The sequence below is a fragment of the Lathyrus oleraceus genome, chromosome 6 (assembly GCF_024323335.1).
Source record: "Lathyrus oleraceus cultivar Zhongwan6 chromosome 6, CAAS_Psat_ZW6_1.0, whole genome shotgun sequence".
Classification (NCBI taxonomy): Eukaryota; Viridiplantae; Streptophyta; class Magnoliopsida; order Fabales; family Fabaceae; genus Lathyrus; species Lathyrus oleraceus.
In genome coordinates, this window is record NC_066584.1 from 79,343,384 (window position 1) to 79,365,699 (window position 22,316).

The following is a 22,316-nucleotide window of genomic DNA, read 5'->3' on the forward strand; positions in this document are numbered from 1 at the left end:
ACATAAATATTCATTATCAATATTTATCACTAACTATTTAAAAGCACCAGAGAAATATTTACCTTAAATAGATAAAAAGAAATTGCGAGACAAATTAGTTAGCCAAAATATATTTTGTCTATTTGATTTTTCATTGATATAGATTGAAATTTCCTTCTGTTCTCGTTTTACAAATTATATGGCGTCAAGAGAAAAATATAATAATAATAAGCAGAGAACAAAATGGGGGTAATGGTCAGTAAATGTGCAAATGAAAGGAAAATGAACTTTTAAGTTTCTTTCATTACTTTCAGGAGCAGACTAAAAGAAATGCCCCAGTGTTACTATGGAAAAAGAATTTCCGTAAATGGATTATACGTACCCCACCAACTATCCCATAACCATAACTCTTATAGTACCTATCATTTCAGTCGCGTTCCAGACTTGCCTTTTTTACTATACAACTTAAATACACACTACAAGCTGCTTCACATATATGTACATCAAAGAAAGAACAGTAGATCTCTCTTTTGGCAAAATCAAAATATTCTCCGCCAGGCACCAAAAATACAAGACCACCAGCAACATTTGACTTCCTTTTCCACTTAGCACTCGGCTTTCTCCGCAGATGCTTCACCTACGTGTGATGTGGTCTCACGGTTTTCTCGCCAACCGTGTTTGCCCTGTTTCAATCCGGTCAGCGTTCTTTTGAAATTTTCACTAATTATGAACATGAACCCGTTTTCCCAATTGAGATCCATCAGAAGCCAGTGTTAGGATTCAACTATTAAAGGCTAGTCAAAAGCCAAAGTCAGCACAATTAAATATCATTCACCAGCTTCACCCCAGATTTAACGAACCTCGCACACTCTCATCAGGTAGTGTCCAGGAAAGCAAGTGCCCTTCTGAATCCCCGCTTAATAGCTGTTTCAGATCAGTTGAGAGAAAAAGGGCAGTAACCGGATGCTTATGAAACTTGAGTACCTTGCGTAGGATCAATCTGTATTCTGGTTCTTTTGAACCAAGATTTAACGCTCTGAATCCACTAGAACCTGATTTGCTGAGGGAGCTCTCTGGGTCAGAGAAGTGCACCATTTGCCAAACTTTGACAGAACCACTCTGATGACCAGTTGCGTACCACTTTGTTTCCTGCCAATCAGAAAATGTACTGCTTGTCACTGAGAGAATACAATCAGATGGCAGTTGTGATGTGTTGATCATTGACAGGCAGTCCCCGTTGATGCTCCAAACTGACAGAAGAATACCAGCTGCTGTAACAATCTCTCCAGTCAAGTCATTAACAAAAACTGCTGAAATCGGTGCTGGGAATTCTGGTAGTTGCCGTACAAATGCCATCGAGCTGAGATCCCATATAATAACTGTACAATCATCCGATCCACTCACAATAAGCATGTAAGGCTGGCATACTTGAAGGCAAGTGATTTTGGCTGTGTGCCCACAAAGTGGCTTCTCCAACTTCAAGCGCCGTAAGGCACGGGGCCCAAACTTACTAACTCTCCAAACATTAACAAGCCCATCATCTGCCCCAGTAACCAGAATCTGACCATCATGGCTAACACTAGCACACTGAATTTGATTACCTCCATGTAAATTTTCATGTGTTGAAATAAGTCTATCTTGTTCATAGCTCAAAAATCTAAGGCTGCAATCAGGGAAACCCCAAGCAACATATTTGGTATATGTTCTTGGTTTAAGCAAATTGTTAGTTCCTGCTATGAGAATTTTATCATTGAGAGCGACAATTTGAGTGATGGGTGAAGAACTTTTGCGGATCTCATGTGGAACAAGATGACTGCAATGTTTAAGGGGATGAGGAGGAAGTTTTCTGTCAGTTTTCCTTTTCACGTGTGCTTTGAGAAACAGTTGCTTTGGTGTCTGCCCAAAATGATTAATCTGTGCTAAAATGGATGCTTTCATGGCAGGATCTGTAACCGAGTCTATGTCTACACTCCCCTCATATGTATAATGATAGAACACATTGACTGATTCCTCGGCAGCCTGTTAATTGTATAGAAAAGTAGATATTAGAAACAGAAGAGACAAAATATTTCTGGAATAAAAAATGTAGGTAAAATTAGCACATTTGTCAAAAACGTATTTCTTGATAGGATCATCAATAAATGTGGAAATGCATGTGATGTAATATAGAATATACAGAGCAAGGATTCAGGGTCAGTTCCTTTTAGCTTTTTAATAAAAATAATCCTTTAAAACTCTTTAGGATGTTTGATCAAATGAAGTAGAGCATAATGGTCATGTCCCACAACTAACAAGATGCCTTGCCTTCCACAGGTAGTAAATGATTAAAGAAAGTGATATTAGAAAGAATAGCAAAACTTAAATTAAAACAAATATAAAATCAAACAGTATAATAATTAGATTCAGTAATTATGAGATCGGTCAAAGAAAATGGGAAGCAAGTATCTGTATAGCAAAATGAAACACCCACCTTCCCTCTCTGCTTATATCCAAAAATGAGGTCTATCCAGTGGTGCAAATTTTCTGAGACAAAATCAGATTCAAGAGCTTCCCTGTGCTTATTGATGAACTCTCTAGAGCTGCCTTTTGCCCATGGAGGTAGGAAAACATCCCCAACCTAAACGAAACACCAGAATGATTAAATATACTAGTAACTTAACCTGCATTTTTGTTCCTGAAGACTTAAATTAGCAATAATATATTGCATTGGTGTAACCTTCTCGCCAGACTGTTTCTCTCCCAAGTCAAGATTGAATTGATTCTCCAAGAACTCGGGCATATAAAAAAATTCTGGAATTAGTTCCTTCACATCAGATGTGTTTCCCTTCCCAGCAGCACTTAACCAAGTATCCCTTACACTATTGAAAAGGCGATCAGCATGGTCAAACTGGCCACCCTGAAGCTTTTGATTCTCTGAACTGAATGGGGGCAGACGGAGGAGATAGAATAAAACGATTCCAGCACTAGAATAATGAGATCCATAATGAAACTTTGGAACCTCTGGATCATCCCAGCTATCATATCTAATAAAAAATGATAAAGTAAATGAGATACATCAGAATGGAAAGTATCTTATACGATAAGATAAGGTGTCATGATTACAATTTTATGCTTTTCTATGATATAATTATAACGCACTAACTCACAATAAGTGCACAAAACTATAAGTTCCCTGCAAATATTATAGTTTATAATTTGTTTAATTTTGTTTGCGAATGTATACAGATTTTATTTAATTTTATTGGCATGCTTCAAGAAACGCGGAAAAATTTGCTAATAATCCCCAGATAATGAATGCAAATAATACATCATATATATTCAAAGATAATTTGCAACTTGAAACAATATTTTGACCTCAATTCATATGGACCAACCTTTTTTTAAATTCCTCTTCTCCTTCAGGTGTCTGACAGCCCATTGGTTTATCGAGCCTACGGAACGTTTTTGGGTCAGACAAATCGAGATTTTCACTCTCATAATCCGCAAGGACCCATGGAAAGACTGGATATTGGGTAAGATCACTATATCCACGTCCTGCCAAGGTGTTGAGATGCATAAGGTATTGGAAGTTGCTTATTTCTCCACTTTGCCACCTTTTTGAAAAGGATTTTGCCACTACTTTGAAGAGACGGCTGCCCTCATTGCTTTCTTGTTTTGATGATCCGGAAATAGTTGTGTCCAGCCTAATACAAAGCAGAAAAACAAAAGTAAAAAAAAAAACAAAGCAAAAAAACAAATGTATGACACAACACTATAGCATCTAAAGAAGAGCAGCGCTTGACAGATAGCACATACTTCCATTCTTAAGATTTTTTATGCTACAATCATCATCAATATTGTAGCATACATTCCAAAGTCCCAAACAAGCAATAAAGTCAAGCATAATGCTACTTGCTAGAAATATGAAAAACAAAAATTGGCAACAAATGTGCTCTAACAAATCACATAAGCCAATAGAAATAACTCTTACATGCTATTCCGTGGAAGATTCATGGCAACTAGATTTTTAAAAACTTCTTCCCTCTCTTTTTTATGGAAGACCAAAAGATCATTACATCCATCCATGCTAAATATTTCAACAGCAACAGGACGAAGTTGGTAATCACGCTTCAAAATCTCATGAACACTATCAAGCTTCCACATGCGCCAAGGATGAGGTAAGTTTCCACTGGTTTGTAATTTTTCCTTTCCCCATGCACCGCCACTGTAGGCCCATGCCCTTCCCCCAACCAATGATTTAGCTGTTGTGCTCCATGACAAAGTTGATTTGGATTGAAAATCTAAACTGCCATTAAGATCTTTCTTGACACCCAAAGCCTGATCAATGACTGAGAGTTCATCTTCACATTCCTTCTCCCAAAAGCAGCCAGAGTCGTCAATATAAAAGTTTTCAATCACATACAAACAGAATTCACCTATCAGGAATATACCATCATGTTTGTCGAGACCTACAACTCGTTCGCAGTTATATTTAAATCTTATTTTCTCCAAAGGTTCCAGAAAAGGTCTGATTAAGTATTCACCATTATCATGCAGTTCTTTATCAGACCTATCATCGGCAATTTTAAGATCATCAACTTTCACAGAAGAAGATTGTCTTGGAGATCCCATATCAGATCTTCCTTGTGTGCTTTCTCCTATTGGAACTGACATTGTACTAGACTTAGCACCATGCTCAAGTGCAGAATGCAGACTTGCATTCATGCTACTAGCTTTGTCTTCATTCCACTCGTTCTTCTCAGAAACTGCATCTTTAACACTATCCAACGTATCTTCAAAGAAAGGTTCAAACAGCTCACTGTCGGAACTATTCTGTTTGGCACCATCAGTCAACAGTGGAAAATAAGGTTTTGAATCGGATGCATTAGGACCATGGTCAACTTTTCCTTTCGACAACTCTGGTATCTCCAATTCAAACTGTCCGTCAAGAATATTTTGTATGGTGTCAATTTTAAGTCTACAACATTCAAGTTTTTTCCGCATTCGATATGGACCTTCAATTGGACAAAGCTGCCATTCTGGCTCTTCGGTCAAAGAGGATTTACTTAGTGGGAATATCCCTCGTTCATGCACAAGTTGCTGAAGATGGCATTGCCACTCACTCTCAGCATGCAGAATCCATCCATACTTATCCTGCCTAACAACTCTCAACTCAGTGGACATTGCATCACGAACTAAATCCAGTGCATATCTTCGCTCATTTACCTGCTCCCAGTGCCTTAAATCTAATTTTGCAGCTTCTCGAGTTTTTTTTCCCATTTCCTTCTTTCGCCGACCTTCTATCCCTTTGATTCTTACTCCTGGAAACTTTGCTGATCCTGCAATATACTGCACCCACATAATGCAAGCACACTGCTCCAATACCTTATTCACAATCTGTTCAGTATTCTGATACCACTCAGAAAACTCTGACAAACTTCTAGTCAATAATTTATCAAAACCACCATGAAGTACATCAAGTTGCTTCCCTTGATTAGGTTTGGAAACAAGCAAATCTTCTAATGCAGCCCTCCTATGCACCAGAAGATACTTGAACACATCTATAGCAATATTCTGTACATTATGTCTTTTATCACATAGAAGAGATACTAGATTCACACATAGACAGCAATTAAGATCTGTATCGGTATTGCTGGGACAGAATATTATTCTTTTATGAGCAACCAATAACTGCAAGACAGTGTATATATCAATCCCTGAATCATCTTGAGAAGAAGTTGAGGATAGTCTCTTTTTTGGTTCCACGAGAAAACCCAAACGTGAAAGGAGATCATCTTCCCCTATACTAACTAAGAAAATTGGGAGGAAGCAATATAATATCATCCGATTAGTATTTTTAAGAATTGAGTGAATATAAGCCTCAAGTTGCTTACTTCCTCTTCCAATTGACAAGAGCCTCTTTCCAGCAGGAGCAGCTTCTTCAATTCTACCATCTTTGTTTGCCAATTGCAACATCGACAACAAAAACTCAAGAGTTTTCAGTACCCCTGAAGGTTGAGGAAAAGCACCCATGTATACCCGGTCCACTATCAGCCAGCACAAAGCATCCAAATTTGTCGACCAACGAATCTTATCTAACTTTTTCTCATCTTCTTCATCATCACGCAGCAGTCGCCTCTCAAGGAAGTTTATAAACCTCCCAAGACACAGTCCTTGGAAAACCAACACAGATTCACTATCGATATATAGAGGAACACTTTCCAAGATGTTCTCTATAAGCTGTGATGCTTTCACCTGTTCTGTCACAAATTCAGAAAGGACTTCTGCAATGAAATCTAATACAGCGGTAGCTCCTGCAGAGCAGGGACCACCACCATATCCAGAATCATTTATATCCAAAAGCAGCTTCGAGGTTACTGTAAAGTAAGAATTTGCAGAAGATGCCTCTTGAAAATTGGACTTTGGGTTTGAAGTTGAATCAAATTCCACAGCAGACATCGAAGAACTGAAGGAAGGAGTGGGAGTTAGGGGAGATTTTGCTTCGTTATGGCTTGAGCTTCCCAGCCAAGATGTCAACGCAAGAACTGGTGATGAAGAAGGTGTAAGAGGAATTCTAGAACTGGATTTTTCTGAAAAAACAGGAGAATCCAGAACAACAAGAGATGCCGAACTCTGGGAATATGTTGGCATGTGAATGTCCAAATTTCCTTTGATACTGTGAAAGCTAAAATCATGTGCACTGGAAGAGACAGAGCCCTGATCAGCAATATCACCATCCAAGCTTTGAACAGTTTGTCTGTCTTCATGGAGAGATTTATTTGATTCTGGCTCGGTTACAGTAACATTTGACTCTGGCTCGGTTACAGTAACATTTGACTCTGGCTCTGTTACTGTAACATTGTCTGATTTCTCACCAACCATAGAGTTTGCTGGTGCAGCCATATCATCAGAACTTGAACTTACCTGCCCTTGACGAAAGCTACCGACACTAATAGAGGTTTTGACAGACTGATCCTGATCCAGAGGCAAGCTAGAAAATGTATTTTGGGAACTGCAGGTATCATCACCATCATTCAAGGTTTTTTCTTCCGTCACTGCAGAGAGTTCTTTGGCTATTTTAACAGCATGTGCAGCCCTGAAAGAACAAAAGCTTTTGATAAATAAAAAGGACTCATTTCATGCAATGTAATGTATGCAGTAACCTATGATCAGAAGTAGGAAATATAAGAGAAGTAATGCAAAATAGATACCAAGAGATCATCTCAAAACAAACCTTGCACAAGAAAAATACAAGTCAATGCAGCTTTCAAGAAATTCTGGACGCCTACAAACAGCAGTAAAAAGGGGGCACATCTTAGCCAGATCAACCATAAATCGTAGAACAGAAGTTGCAGCAGCAGGAGCCGATGCCTCTCCACCCATAAGACGAGCAGCATAGGTCTTGTGCACAAGAGCTTCTCCTTGAAGCTCACCAGCCATGTCTGAATTTCCGTCTATAAGCTCGGCCACAAGGCTTGCACCAGCCTGTGAAAGATTGCCAGTTTGGTGGGCAAGCATTGACTGCATGCTTACTCTATCAAAAGTAGTTTTTGCCATAGCTACCACAGAATCCAACAATTCTACAAATTTAAGTTCCGTATAATTTCCATCATTTGGCATAAGAGCATGAAAGTCCAGCATGCGGACCTCTGGTAACCTAGGATAAACTGGCTTGCCAAATATCAAACAGAACAAAATATAATAGATATCTGGGGAATCATAGAAACTGGGGAGCACGCGAACCAAACCTTGATAACCTCCACCAGTTCGAAATTTAAGTGCAAATGTTGGAGAGGAAGTAAGACATACGCCAAGTAAAGTCATGACCCATCTCATACTTGTGGGGTGAACTCCTTCATCAAGAAAATATGTAATTAACTTGGAAGAAACAACTTTATGCCACTGCTCAAGCAACTCTTCTGATTTAATTGTGACTTGTAGATCAATTAGCATCTCTAGTAACATATTTCTAACAATCACATGTTTTCCCATTGATTCTCTCATAATTGGACGTTGTGGAGCCAACCCTGGTGGATCAAATGTCATTATCACAAATCTAACCACATTTTCAAGCTCGGAAGATAGAAACCCATCTTCCAAAATGACCCCAAGCAACACAACCAATTTTTCAAGGACAGGAACTTCAACATCACCCCTTTGCAATGTAACTAGTAAATGTTGAACAAGGTTGATTCGCCGCAAAATTGTAAGGTTATGATTTCTGTACCAGTGCATAGACACTAAGTTTTCAAGAAAACCAAGTAATGCAATTTGGATTGAAACTGAGGCTGTTACCCACAATGTCCAATCCAACAAGACATGTTCAACCATGTCCGCATTTGACAAGACAATGCAATTTGAAGTTTCTGCAGCAATATCAGTATTTTCTAGCTCTGAAATGTGACTAAACGAATCTTTTGGTACGGAAAAATCATCCATGTCTCCATGAGACCCAATTGAAGAATTCTCATCCTGAAACTTCGACAAAAAATTATCCTCGAGATTGGCTTCCTGCAGTGATGCACCAGGAGACATGTTAGCCTGGGTAGTTTCCAACTTTTTGGGTTCAGAAAATGAAGCTTCACATGCAGCAATCTGAAAGAATATCTCAAGAGCTTGCATGTCGAATATTGACATTCTACGACGCAAAAAAAGAGCAAGCAGGTGGTATCCCCTATATGTTTGCATGTCCTTAAGATTTTGATGATTTTGGTGAAGTGCACAGGCAAGTAAAATCAAAGCCATATGCAGCATATCCCTAGTTTCTGCAGCTTCAACAAGAGCAAGGACAAGTTCCATCCCACCAATAGGACGGATAGTCTCTCCGATCACATCTTGCTTGCAGATGTAAGTATCTCCACAGAGTCGTCCAAAACGTGGAATACCTACAACCCCAAAAATATCAATAAACTAATTGAAGAAACAATTCCAGCTGGAGAAAGAAACAAAATATGTAACTTTGTAAATTTAAATACCCACCTCCAATAGGAGACGCAGCAGCTGACGTAGGATCAACCAAATTAAGCACTGAAAAACTACCTGAAGATCGAATAAATTCTGTAGAAGTTCCATCAAATGCAAAAATGAGTTTCTTCCCTGAAAGCTGTAAAGAAAGGTTTCCAAGTCTCTCCAAATCCCAGACAATTCCACTTCCATCTGCCCTTAGGTCTCCCTGCTTACTAATAGTATCCACTCTCTGACCATTAGCAACCAAAGTCAAATCAGCATCTAAAGAATCTAATATGGCCATACTACCACCACCACAGGCCTGGTTAGGTACAAATTGTAGAAGATCAGTATCCTGAAAGAGCCCTCTGTATCCTCTACCAAGTATATACATAAAACAAATACAGCCGGGTGTAAGCACTTCCTCAAAAAGATAGCAAGAGCGTAGTTTCCATGCTAAGTCACTAACTCTCGCACTGCCAACTGATGTCCCAATAGTGACTTGCAATGGTTTACCAGGTGGGGAGGGCGAGTATCCTAACTTCCCAGTGTGCCTCAACTTCCCATTTAGATAAACATATGCAACACTAGCTTGAAACAGCCCAGCAAGAGCATTTGGCTTGCTGTGAATGATTGCAAGGTGATGCCACCTTCCTTCTTCAAGTTCTAAACCAGAAAATGATAAGAAGGAAGAGTTGCTGGTTGCAAGAGTTAAAACGCCATCCTCCTGGAGATAAAGTTCAGCATAGGTTGCTTCATCATTGCTAGTAGCACCAACAGAAAAAATCTTTAAGACATGTCGCTCCTGTAGTCCATTTGGGCCAGAGCGCTTCTTGGAAGGGACGGCTTTAGAAGGGTCAGTATCTTTGGATGGCGACTTCAAAAAATTTTGAAACTGGAACCAACAAACAAATGAATAACCAGCAGCTGGAGGCCATGATCTTTCACCCAACGAAACCTGAATGGCAGCATGCCCGATCTTTCTCATATCCATCTCAATAAATGGTGCTAGAGAGATATTCTCTGAGGACATGTCTTGCATCAGAATTAATTTTTCCATCATTTCAACAATTATATGACCAGAATTTTTCAGCCTCGTTTGTATAACATATCTGATGAGCGTACGAAGTTCAGACGCAGATAGCCTAATCAACAGAGACATAATGTTATTCAAATATAATAGAGGAGCAGATCAAATGGATGTATTTACTTTAGAGAACAGCCAATAACATGCACCCTACCTGTAAGAACCAAGAACTTCTACAATCTTCAATGCACGAGAGAGTAAGGAAGATGAACCCGAAAGAAAAGGCTGGATTGTATCCAGCAAAAGTTCCACACAACCTATAAATACCAGGAAAAAAAGTGAGCATCAAGAATAGCAAATAAAAGAATTGAGGTAAACAAGGTAGAAAATACCTGTTGAAGTGAGGCTTTCCAGATTAAAGGGGCCAGCACGAGCCAACTTTTCAATTAGGTCTAAAAAATTTAACTGCACCATAGGAGTGAACATCAATAATGAACGAATCAGAATCTTAATAGCGCCAGCATTGTAAACTCGCTCTTTATCAGGATTAACTGGACCTGACGGAGTCAATAAAAGATTCTGAGAAGACTCATTCTCAATTGCATTTGATTTTGTCAAACCTTCTGATGCTAAGAAAGGCGGAATCACTATTTCAAGAGCAAGTTCTAACATCAACTGGATGACTTGTTTTTCATGCTCCACACAAAGTAGGCCAGACTCACACAGAAGATCAAAGAAAGTTTGCGACGATATAATTGCATGCAGCTTCATTCTATTAACAGTATTGCCAGACACTCCAGCAGTTACAACACGCAATAAATAGGTAAAAACCTTAGCGTAAAAATTCAATGAGGATTGGTCCAAGTCTTCATCACTTTGGAACCCATGGAGTGTCGTAAGCAATAGAGAAAAACCAGTCGCTTCACCAAAAACCTTCTGAGCAGAGCTATTAACTCCCAGGATACGCCACAGTGCTCCCATAGTGTCGCATTTTGCATCAACGGAAAGCCGGTACTGGGAACCAGACGCACTGGTTACCATTCCACTTTTCAAAATTTCAACCAACACACCTAATTCTTCAGGATGGGCCTGGAAAAAGTTATGATGAGACAAGATAATCAATCATCTTGATGATTTCAAGAGAGTAATAAAGCAACATTAGTAATCTTAAGGTAGTTTGCATCCCAACACAAATAACACAAATAACACAACCAACAACCAAGCCTTATCCCAAGTGGAGTCGGCTACCTCTAGTTGTTTCTAGTTGTTTGACTCCTCTTCGTCTAATTTACTCTCCTTACAACAGAATCTACGTCTTCTCTCTACATGCCCAAACCACCTAAGTTTATTTTCCTCCACCTTTTCTACTGTAGGTGTTACATATTTTCATTTTTAATCTTATCTCGATTCTCGACTAGTCTTACCACACATCCAACGCAACATCCTCATCTTTGCTACACTAACTTTATTCTCGTGTTGGTTCTTAACCGCTCAACATATTGTCTCGTACAACATCGCAGGCCTGGCATCCAATAAAAAACTTCCTTTAACTTGAGCGGTACTTTCGTGTCACATAAATTCTCTGAGGCCCTCCTCAATTTAAACCATCCAGCTTGAATTCGATGGTTTACGTCTCCTCTATTCAAGAATAATATTGTTCTAACTAATAGCAATCTAATACTACCTTCTATCTTCGTACCTAAATATAAGACCTTCTTGAGTTTTTCCTTTGTCATTTTTTTTATAAAAAAAAACCTTTGAAATTTTTAAGGGCGTTAATCATTTCTTTACTAACATACCTTAAGCATGTTACATCTTTTCGTGTAATTTGTAATGAATATTCTATTGTAGAGATTAACAAATACTCTCTCTTGAAGGATAAACTTGTAAAAACAATATCAATTGCCAATAAATTTAAATACCACTATCAACTTTCTTAATTCCTGTGACTTGCTAAGGGAACAGTCATAATTCAAATTTGGAAGTTTTTGTAAAATGTGACAACAAACCTGTGAGGCATCTTCAATTATAAGACATGACAATATCCTGAGAACCCCTGGACGGTGTATATCAGACACCAAAAAAGGCAGCATGGCAGTCACACCAGTAGCGGAGCGGAATGAAGCTTGATTGGCCTCAGTTTTCTTCAACAAAGATACCATGCAGTCCCAGGCAATAGCAATTGTAGCTTCAACATCAAAAATAGGAAACTTCCCTGAACCAGATTCCATAAGCTTGGGAGAAGTAATAATAACATCCCTATTGCCCATATGCTTCGTAAAGCTACTTGAGCTACTTTTCCTCTCTAGCTGGTTGAAGTTAACATTCTGTTGATCTGGACCTAAAATTCTGTGTTGCTTCAAATCATCTAACATAACTTCCAAAACACCAACTTCTCGCAGAACTTTCTTGTACTGTTGGTCAAAAGACAAGAGTTTGACAAAGAAAGAAAGTATTGTCTGCTTCAACTCTGATGTTATTGGTTGCTGCAATAAGCAACAAAGTGACAGTAACTCTTGCTCGGGAACACAATTTACTACAGTCACAGCATACTCGAGAATTTTCAAGATTATCTCTTGCAAAGAAGAAGGAAAACCAGCCATATTTAGGATTAAAAGTGGAACAGTGCGTAATTGTTGACACAACTTATAGTTATCTAAATGACCTGAAAAAATTTTGAACAGTCTGTTTAGTACTTCGGCCTGCAACTCCTGGTTACTGGCTTTAAGGAGAATATCTTGCAACATCTGGACTGCTTCGAGGTCCTTAATTTTATCATTGTCCTTCTCCCATAATTCATCACCAAGCCACTCACTAGATAAGGTATGACTTTTGATATGACCCCCACCCTTGCTCTGAGAAGGTTTAGAACCCTTACCCCCATAAGTAGGTGGAGACTCAATCGCCCCAGTTTGAGCTAGACTAACAAGAACATCTAGCAACCTAGACAGAGTTGGTGAGAGATATTGAACGGAAGACTTCTCTTGTTCATTGAAACTTTGTTCTCTGCTATTTTGGGACTCATCTGGAGCAACATCTTTGTCATCATCAGAAGGAATGGATTGAAAGCCCTGACTTTCTGTCATGTTTGAAAGAGTTAGTGCAAATTGAACAAGGAATTGATATCCATGGGCATTATGTATATCCTCTCGCAATCTGACTGTACCAGCATCTGCAAAGTTAAATTAGGAAATCAGAACTACCCAGCACCAATGGGAAAAATAAATAAATTCAAGCAGCTTTTAGACAATGATACTGTTAAAAGTATCTAACAAATAGAAAGTTACCAGATCTATATGACAATTCAACACACTTGAGTAACAAGTCAACAATGCCTACGGTATAAGCAGAATCTCCACAATCAGGATCAAAATCTTTCACAGCCAATAAAAGAACTTTTATCTGCATTGGGCAAAAGATGCATTAAGGGTTATTTTCAAATCCATAAAAAATGACTAATATGAATACTGAATAATTATCGGTGCAATATGCTACAACAATGCTAACAGCACTAGACACTAATTTCAGATAAGGACCTGAACATCATCCAACATGATCAGTACACCTAGCATTTTCAAACATAAAATTATCTAGCTCATTAAGATATGGATAGACATCAATGCACCTCTAGAGTATTAAGGTGGTTGCAACAGTTACGCAAGCTAAAAGATGACTATCACAACTTTCATTCTTTGGGTAAGCAAAAAAAAGAGTTTCAGTAATGATGTCAAGTGGCTTCATGATCATGACAACTAGATACATGTTGAAACATATAATGTTGGTGACTGAAAGCATGCCTGTACAAGTTCTAATCTGGCCAATCATTATTCAACACAATAAAGAAGTAAAGTACTAATTCATTATAAAAGTTATATTCTGTACATGCATAGAGGCAGATTGTCGTGTCTTTTCTTTGAGTGAACAAATTGATAAGAAAACAAAATCAACCAATTGACAGAAAGGACTGCAGTTCCTATAGCTTTTCTAAGCCAGTTATTTTGGAATTATTTTGTTTCCCGCCAAACCAAAATTGCTAGCACTCCAGCCCAATGTTGATACAATTTTCTCCTCTGCACTTTCCTATAGCTTTGCAAGTTTACATTTCAATTATAGAACATATTTTTGTACCAAAAATGCAATATATTTTACCTATACATGATTTCACAGTACAAGGGACATAGTGTGACGTAATTTCTTGAAAACTACAACAACTATGGCTTTGCACACTGGCTTTCTCTTAATTTGGGATTACAATGACAAAGAAAGTAATAGAAGGAGATCATTCATAACAAAATTTAAATCCTAGAAGCACACTATCGCACAATTAATATTGAACATTGGCATATGCTGAACATAAACTACATGATAATAATACATTAAACAAAAAGTATAAGATCGGTGCGGTAGGACCCTACTTGACGTACAATAAGTACTAAGATTTGAAAGTCAATGGCATACCAGGAGATGCTTGCGGATGTATTTGGCTGTGCTTCCATTGTCATTTGCCAAAAGAAGACCAAGTATCTAAAATCATATAAACAGCCATAGCGTGAATATTAAAAACCACAAGCATAGAATCAGCTCAAACTACTCATTACAAACAACATTTATGTATTTTTCACCACTATTTTAACAGAAGACAAGGGTGCCCCTCTTTACCTGCATAGCATGTCTATGAAGTTGTATACTGTGCAATGGAATAAGTCCTTCCTTATAACGTAAGAAAACAATCAAAGACCCCTTGGCAACCATTTGAAAAAGCAACTGAAGTGAATCATCCTCTATCAAACTCTGAGCTGCTGATGGATGGCTTGCTAGTGCTTTCATGATATGCACTACACTTCCCTCTATCTACATGAAAAAATAGATCGAATTGCAAATTAAATAAAAAAAAAATTACAAATGGGACCTGGATTATCCCAAGTATATACTCATAATCAAGTATAAACAAGGAAAGGAAAAACTAATTTAAGATAAAATTGTGAGTAATCCAACATGTGTAAAAACACAAACAAAATACACAAGGTACATATATCATGAGGAGAAAGGAACCTCGAGCCGCCGGTTTTGCCCAATATCACCATTATATTCTTTTTGTAAGGCCAAATGTCCTTCATGATCGGTAGCACTATTTGGCCTTCGAATGGTTACATCAGGATCGAGAAGGGCATTGAGAACATGAATGAGACAGCAAAATATTCCGGAGTCAAGTAAAGATTGCTTGTCAATAGGCTGTAAGAAAATACACAATAAAACTATGACTTAGTGCTCATTAGAAAAATAACAAATGTATGATACTATGATTATGAAAAATTATCCAATGGCTATAATTATTAAGCAACCCCAAGCATTTACCCCAATAAACAACAAACCTATTTGATTTAAACACTACGGTAAAAGAATGACAAAGGTCGGAATATTAATTAAACTGAGACTTTCATGAAACAATGAACAGATGTCGGATTGAAACACAAGTGTGTGGTGTTCTTAATAAAGTGACTTGGCCCTAAATCTTTTAAGAAGCATACCCCAGATACAAGGATTCCCACTGACGTTAATAAATTTGCTCCTGGACTGATGTCATCCTGCACAGAAGAGTATCTATCACAAAAATTTAATTGAGAAAACAAAATAATTAGCAGCAACAAATACTCATCCCAAGAAAGAAATGTCAAAGACAAACCTTTGTGACTTCAGAGAAAAACTTTAAAACTTTAGCAACATCCAAAGATCTTGTTTTGCTGCTGATTTTTAACTTCTCTATATCTGTTACAAACGCTCGTCCCACAACAAAAGAGAATATATGTGTTTCAACTAACCTGTTCACCGTCAATATTATAGAAAGTTGGTTAGCAAACACCAATGCCCAGGATGAATAACATATTTTTCCAAATATACAGTCAGCATTTTTCAAAATTCTCATAAAAAATGAGAATACACAAACCAGATCTAAAGTTTACTTATAATTATGGTGACTTTAAATCTACTATTGAAGGAATGTGACAGTTTTTTGCCTTCAACTGAAAATACCGTCCATATTTTTATAAAATGCTTTTGACCTTCTGGACCATAAAGTGCATCAACTACATATTCAAAATTCATTTAATCACCAAGAGGGTTTCCAATTTAAGTCCACAAATTTGCATATCATCATTTAGACCTTCATGAATGCTTATTCACATCCAAGTGATACAACAAAGACAGATAATACTTAAGTAGCATTATGCACCACAGACAGATAAAGCAAATACATAGAAAAAACATGTTGCCTCTTACTAGGGTTGGGCCAACAACTCCCCCTACTGCCTAATCATAGCTAGGACGGTTCAAATAAACCAAACTGAATGAACTATAGAAAAGATCTGAAGCTATCTAAAAAGAACTGAACTGTTGGTGTCAATTTGTGAACCAACCTAACCTTTTAAACGCAGTTAACTAACTGAAGCTTTAAACTCAGTTCAGTACGTTAACAGAAAGAACCGAACTGCTAGAGTCAATAAACATTAGCCTAAATGAAGTGCTGTAACTTCACTTGCTACTGTCTCACAGGTTGTGTTGATCAACAGCTTCAATACGCTTTGTGCTTCCTGGCCTTGTTCCTCCATCGCTTACGTTTCACATGTATAATGTATTCATTATTTTATTTACATCCAATTCAATACTCTGCCTCTGTCGTGTTGGTGGTTCGGTACAGTATTTATCTGATAATAATTCCTACCAACTATAATAGTTGTGATATATTTTTGTTGTTTCATTCATCATAGTCAGATTTCTTTTACTTTTCCCTGTTATTTGCAATGTCAGATTCCCGCAATACAAAACTCTGAGCATTTTAGCAAACACAATTTGGCTAAGGTTTGGGGTTTTATCCACACAAAAATGTTGTTGAGCAATATAAAAATCTAACATCAACAATGCCGTAGAACCTTGTTAATATTTAACTTCTTTGCTGGATGTGTTTTGTAATCAGTTACAGGAATCAGATCTTTCAACTATTTAATATTAGTTTTTAGTGAAGTTATTGAACCACTTCAGCAGAAATAATCCGTTTGGCACTCTATATGAAAAACAGTTTGATTCAAAATTGAAAATGAGTGCAGTTCAGTTTGATTTTCTTGAACTACTTTTCAGTTTGGTTCGGTTTTTCGTCAATGAAGTAGTATATAGATTAAGGCACGTATGGTAATGCAAAAAAGCTAAGGAGAAATTGATTCCTTACATGGTAACTAATTGAGCTACATTAGCCTGCTGCTTTACTAATCTACAAAAAGAATCTATACTCCAATTCAAGGCCGCTTCTTTTTCCTGCAACAAAATGAGATTAAACATTAATCTCTTAACCATGGCAGGACTATCATGCATTAGATATCAAAGAAACCAAACAATGACAAGAACCTTCTCAGAGCTGGATGACCTAAACTCTTCCCAGAATCTCTTGAAATCCAATTCCAGCTCATGTCTGTCCCTGATTTAGAGGAAAATAAAGTCACAATCACATCTAACATCATAACCAAAGCATGTCATAATAATAAATAAACCATAAACCATTCATGACAATCAGTTATCACCAATTACAAATGTATGTTATTATAATTAAATAAGCCCAAACAGTAAACCAAGGCAAGCCATTTTCTACAATCCGTCAATGCTTCCATGTTGCGATAAACTTATTAAACAGCAGCTTACATGTTCAGTGATAAGTGGACGTGTGAACGAAAGAAATAAGTTGTTTGTTTTCATCAATCTAAACATTTTCCAATTTAAATCTTCTAATTATAAACCTGACCATTTGGCAGTCATAAATGACAAAACCAAAGAAGCCCGATTCCCTGATTTAGAGGAAAATAAAGTCCAAAATTTGAAACCCGAATCCCTGATTGAGGCACCCATGACGCAAAAATGGCCTACCTCGCAGTTAAGCTTCCATAACAAACAATTAACTACTATATGTGCACCAGCCCCAAATACCAAAATGGAAAATCACCACCATGGTAGTATCTAGTCAAAAAAACGCATTCAAGGAAATGCAGTTGAACACTCCTACAGAATAGAAAAATATAACTAACCATGTGACTAAGTTACAATTTGTGTCTGTGTGTGGGCAGCTGAAATATACTGTAACAGGCAAATCACACCTAACAAGATCAAAAACGAGAAGTAAAAAGGAAACACAAACTCTATCACACACATTGACAGTAACCACTCCAACTTGAACCACCTAGATTTTCCTTCCCTTTCGTTAACAAATCGAGATTAAAAAACCCGTAAGTTAAATCTCAGATAAGGAAGAAGAAATAGCAGCAAGTAGAAATCAACAAAGAATCTTCGAACTCCAAGTAAGTCAACATTTGCCCTAAATCAAATCCATTTCATCATTTTATACACCTCTTTCCCGCAAATTGAAGCCAATACATACTCAAATCATCCAACTCAAACAAAATCACATAACAAAGTGCACAAATAATTCGTACAAGGACACAAAAATAGAAAAACGAAGTGAAAGAAGAAGAAAAAAAAGCAAATATAGATGGACAAATATAAACCTGGTAGGAGATGAAGAAGAGACTTGCGAAGCTGAGAAGGCATTGTTTTCACGAGAAGAAGATGAAGGTTGAGCAGAAGAAGGAGGAGTTAAAGGCGGTGGCGAAGATTGAGTGATTCCAACCTTCTCTTTGAAGTCTTTAAGCAATGTAACCCATTTCATCGTTCTTCCCTCTTTCGATCCTTTAAACATACGAAGAAATTCTCTCTCATCCGATTCTCAACATTCACCAGATCCAACAAATTTCCCTTCCTCCCTCCGAAAAGGGAAAAAGAAAAACACCATTCAAAACCGAAAAATCGCAACAAAAAAAAAATGAAATCGCAGCTGCAAAGAAATGCTTTCTATCAAAAAAAATCAAAAATCAAAAAATGGTGGAAATGATGAGAATCAACAAGATCGATCTACAGGTTCGGAATCAAAACCTTCTCCGCGTTTCTTTTTTTTTAATTTTATTTTTTTTTTCAAAAATAGTTTTTGATCAATCTAATCTTTTCTAATTTCTCGGAAAATGTTTAGGTAATTTAGCCCTAGAATGCGGAGAGAAGCTTAAAGTAATAGAGAAATGCTCGCATAGGTTTATGATTATGAAAGAAAATAAAAAGGAAATTAATAAAGTTGAATATGAATTTTTGAATATTGCTTCACCCTTTGGTTTGGGTATTGGATTTAGATAAATTTTATTTTATATATGATATATGATGATGAGATGAGTCTTGTGTGTGTTTATGTTATGTTATGTTATTGTTATCTGAGTTTGTTTGATTTTGGGTTTTTGCAGCGAAGGTATAGACACGTCAGCGTGGGGTCCACGAATGGGAAGCGTCCACGTGGGATCCCGTGATTGAAGCAAAGACGTGAAAGCCTCGTTTCTCCCACTTTCTCTCTCTAGGATGCGGCATTGGGGACTTGGTCTGCGAAATGGGGTTGAGTTGAATATGAAAGGGATGCGATCGGAGGCTTTTAGATATTCCTTCCTTTGACATTTGGTTGCGTTGCGACTTAGGACCTTTTGTTATTCTTTCATTTTATTCAATTGAAAATGAAAACTGGTTGGTGTATTTTATTTAATTAGGGTTTTTTTTTTTTGGTTTCTTCAAGGATATGGATGCATTTCATCCTTTCGGTTGTTGCAAACAGTTTACAGATTCACGTTTGTTTGTTCTATTTTAGGGTGTTTTGGTTTCTTCATTTAAAGGTTATGTATGTGTTCATTAATTCTTTTAACAAAGAATAATGCTAGCAACAAAATAAAATTTAATACATTTTTTTAACATTTTATTTTGGAAATTAATTGTCATGCATGGTGGTTGTGTTAATTTATTACCATCATTCATTTCATTTATATTAATTTATGAATGGTTAAAATAAAAATTAAATTTTTTTAATATTTTATGATTCATTAACTTATGAAAAAAATTATATTATTAATGTATTTTAATTAAATTCTTTATTTTATTAGTTAAAGTTTATATATGTGAGATCCTCATAATTTGTTGTAAGATTTATAATAATAAACTAATTAAAAAATGATAGAATTTATAAAGTGTGGGTTAAATAATGTACTCTTAATTTATTTTTTTGTTTATCTTTTTCTTCTATGTCTCTCGATTTATTTTATTTCACTTTTTTTTTAAAACAAAAATCTCAACATTTCAATTTAGCCTTTGTTAAATGTCAATACAAAATAAATTTGGGGTTGTTAAAGTATTCTTAGTAGTGTTCGTCTGTCCCAGTGAAAAACCAATAATACTATTAAAATCTGGAACTTAAATTTCTGGCGCACCCAAAATGCAACTACGGTTATGTCTCATACTCAAGCTAATGAACAAAATTGGAAAAAAAATTGGAGGTTAATGTATGTATTATTTATAAGGAGGTTAATGTTCATATTTAAAAAGGAGGTTACTATGTTTGATTTATATAAACGCGTAATACTTTCTTCCTTTCTTCTTCATTTTAGAAAGCTTATTCATAACGTAAAACAGACTCCATGAGCAAACTTCATTTCTATCATGTTTCAAATTGTGTCATATCTCTTATTGTATTGTACTCAATCTTAGTACATTCCGCAATCTCTAATTTACTTCAATCAATCAAAAATCGTTCACTTTTTTCTTTCAATGAGAGAAATTTAATGTCACGAGGGTTAGTACGAAAATTAACTTCTATAATATCTATTGAGTTGTGAAATAAACATATTATTATGAGTTCAAAATGTGTCAAAGGGTTAGTATGAAACTTGACATACGGACTCACCCTACCATCAATACGGAGATTAGTTTCACTATTATTTTTTTAGCAAAATAGAGGTGGTTCAATTACAAAGTGTTTTGGTGTGTACCGGGGGTGTCCGGGTATTAACTTTTGTACTATTCCAATGGCATATTTAGGTTTCCTGAGAGTGGCTCTTCACCACTAAAGGTGCGAATAGCAACCCGAGTCAATTTTTTTTGTTTATTATGGTTTTTTTTGCCAGGCAATGGATCATCCCATTGTCATCTCACTAACATGGTTTTTGTCCCAAATATTTAAAATTCTTTGGGGTGTTTTGAGTGGTTGAGATCAATTTTCCCCAGTAAGTTCTATCAGTTGCATTTTACTGGGATGTTTCTCTATCTTCGTCTCCTATTTCTCTCTTCTCTAAAACCCCTAACATTGGTCATGTTATTTTGATACACCATGTTAGCCAAAGTTTTGCAATTCGTCCTAATTTCAATATCATTCGCCTTCATCTTCTTTGCATGTTACATTGAATTAATGATTGGATGACATTCTTATGCAATGGGGTTTTTGAAAATTCTTTACTTCCAGGTTGCAAAAGTTGTGATTTCATTAGTTTCTTTTCTGAATCATGCATCAGTTTTCCATTCACCTTCATATGGAGATTTGTGTCGGTAATAATGATGATCCTTTTATTCCGAGGTAACCTCACTATTCTCTATTAGATAGTTTTGCATGTTAATATTTATTTGGTTTTGATGCTTTATTCCGCTTTTTTTTATTGTTTGTTCCATCTTCTTTTGTATCGCTTTCTTTGATCGGATGATTTTGGTTGTTTTTCGTCTTCCTTTAATCATCTAGGTCTTGCATGTTGGTCTTTGGGTTTTGCATGTTAGACTCACTATTGTTTTTGAGATTGTTTTATTCCTCTTATGTATTTGCAATCTCATTACTTGTGTTTTTTGTTTGTGTTTCTTCTTTAAAATTAAACATGATTATCTCTCACATTTTATATAAATTCATTTTATCTTTTCTCCCTAAAAGGTAAAGAATCGTAATATTTTCTATTTCTAAAAGTCATATTATCTGCAATACTATTTCTCCAAATGAATTGCATAAAAAATTTATATTTTTAGAAATATTCAAAAAATTAAGTAAAGTCATTGGTTATTGAGAGTTGTATTTTTATTTTTCTAGAAAATAAATTCAACGCCATCTAATATCATATAAGAGTAAAGGTTTTGAAAAACTTATATCAAACACTGGAATGTTATAAATGTATGCGATAATTTTAAAATAAACACATATAATTTAGGTTTATTTTTTAGCAAAAAGGAAATTATTAAATTTTAAATTAAACTACGTTTTTCTTTTTTTTTAAGAAAACTAAAAAAAATTGTATTACACCTTCCTATTCTCTTGTGTTAAATGTTTAAATATGTTTTTATATCTAGTTCAACAATAAAAAAATTTGTAAAATAAGAATTATTTCATGTTAAATGTCAAATGTATTTTTAATATATTTAATTAAACAAGAAGAAAATTATAAAATGGTTAAGTGTTTCTAAATATTATGCAAGAACTTCATCCTTCGTGATTTTTTTTATAATTTGTATGAAT

General features: G+C 36.2%; 1 protein-coding gene across 1 annotated transcript; it reads right to left on the bottom strand.

Annotated features, from left to right (window-relative positions):
• Nucleotides 1–257: 257 nt before the first annotated feature.
• Nucleotides 258–19,213, bottom strand: LOC127094563 (protein SPIRRIG). Its single transcript, XM_051033384.1, has 19 exons — nucleotides 18,475–19,213; nucleotides 17,327–17,396; nucleotides 17,151–17,236; nucleotides 15,615–15,750; nucleotides 15,460–15,516; nucleotides 14,984–15,163; nucleotides 14,591–14,782; nucleotides 14,390–14,455; nucleotides 13,219–13,333; nucleotides 11,941–13,103; nucleotides 10,324–11,020; nucleotides 10,146–10,248; nucleotides 8,938–10,049; nucleotides 7,193–8,843; nucleotides 3,950–7,054; nucleotides 3,354–3,662; nucleotides 2,696–3,002; nucleotides 2,450–2,596; nucleotides 258–1,998 (listed from the first exon to the last, which is right to left on the bottom strand). The coding sequence occupies exons 1-19, from the start codon at nucleotides 18,663–18,665 to the stop codon at nucleotides 820–822; spliced, it is 10,866 nt and encodes a 3,621-aa protein (XP_050889341.1). The 5' UTR covers nucleotides 18,666–19,213; the 3' UTR covers nucleotides 258–819.
• Between the last annotated feature and the right edge of the window lie 3,103 nt (nucleotides 19,214–22,316).

Coding starts and splice junctions, on each gene's coding strand:
- LOC127094563 (XM_051033384.1), bottom strand. CDS start 18,665: ATGTTTAAAGGATCGAAAGAGGGAAGAACGATGAAATGGGTTACATTG. Junction 15,517..15,614: donor TTTTCTCTGAAGTCACAAAG/GTTTGTCTTTGA, acceptor TCTTCTGTGCAG/GATGACATCAGTCCAGGAGC. Junction 1,999..2,449: donor GATATAAGCAGAGAGGGAAG/GTGGGTGTTTCA, acceptor TACAATTAACAG/GCTGCCGAGGAATCAGTCAA.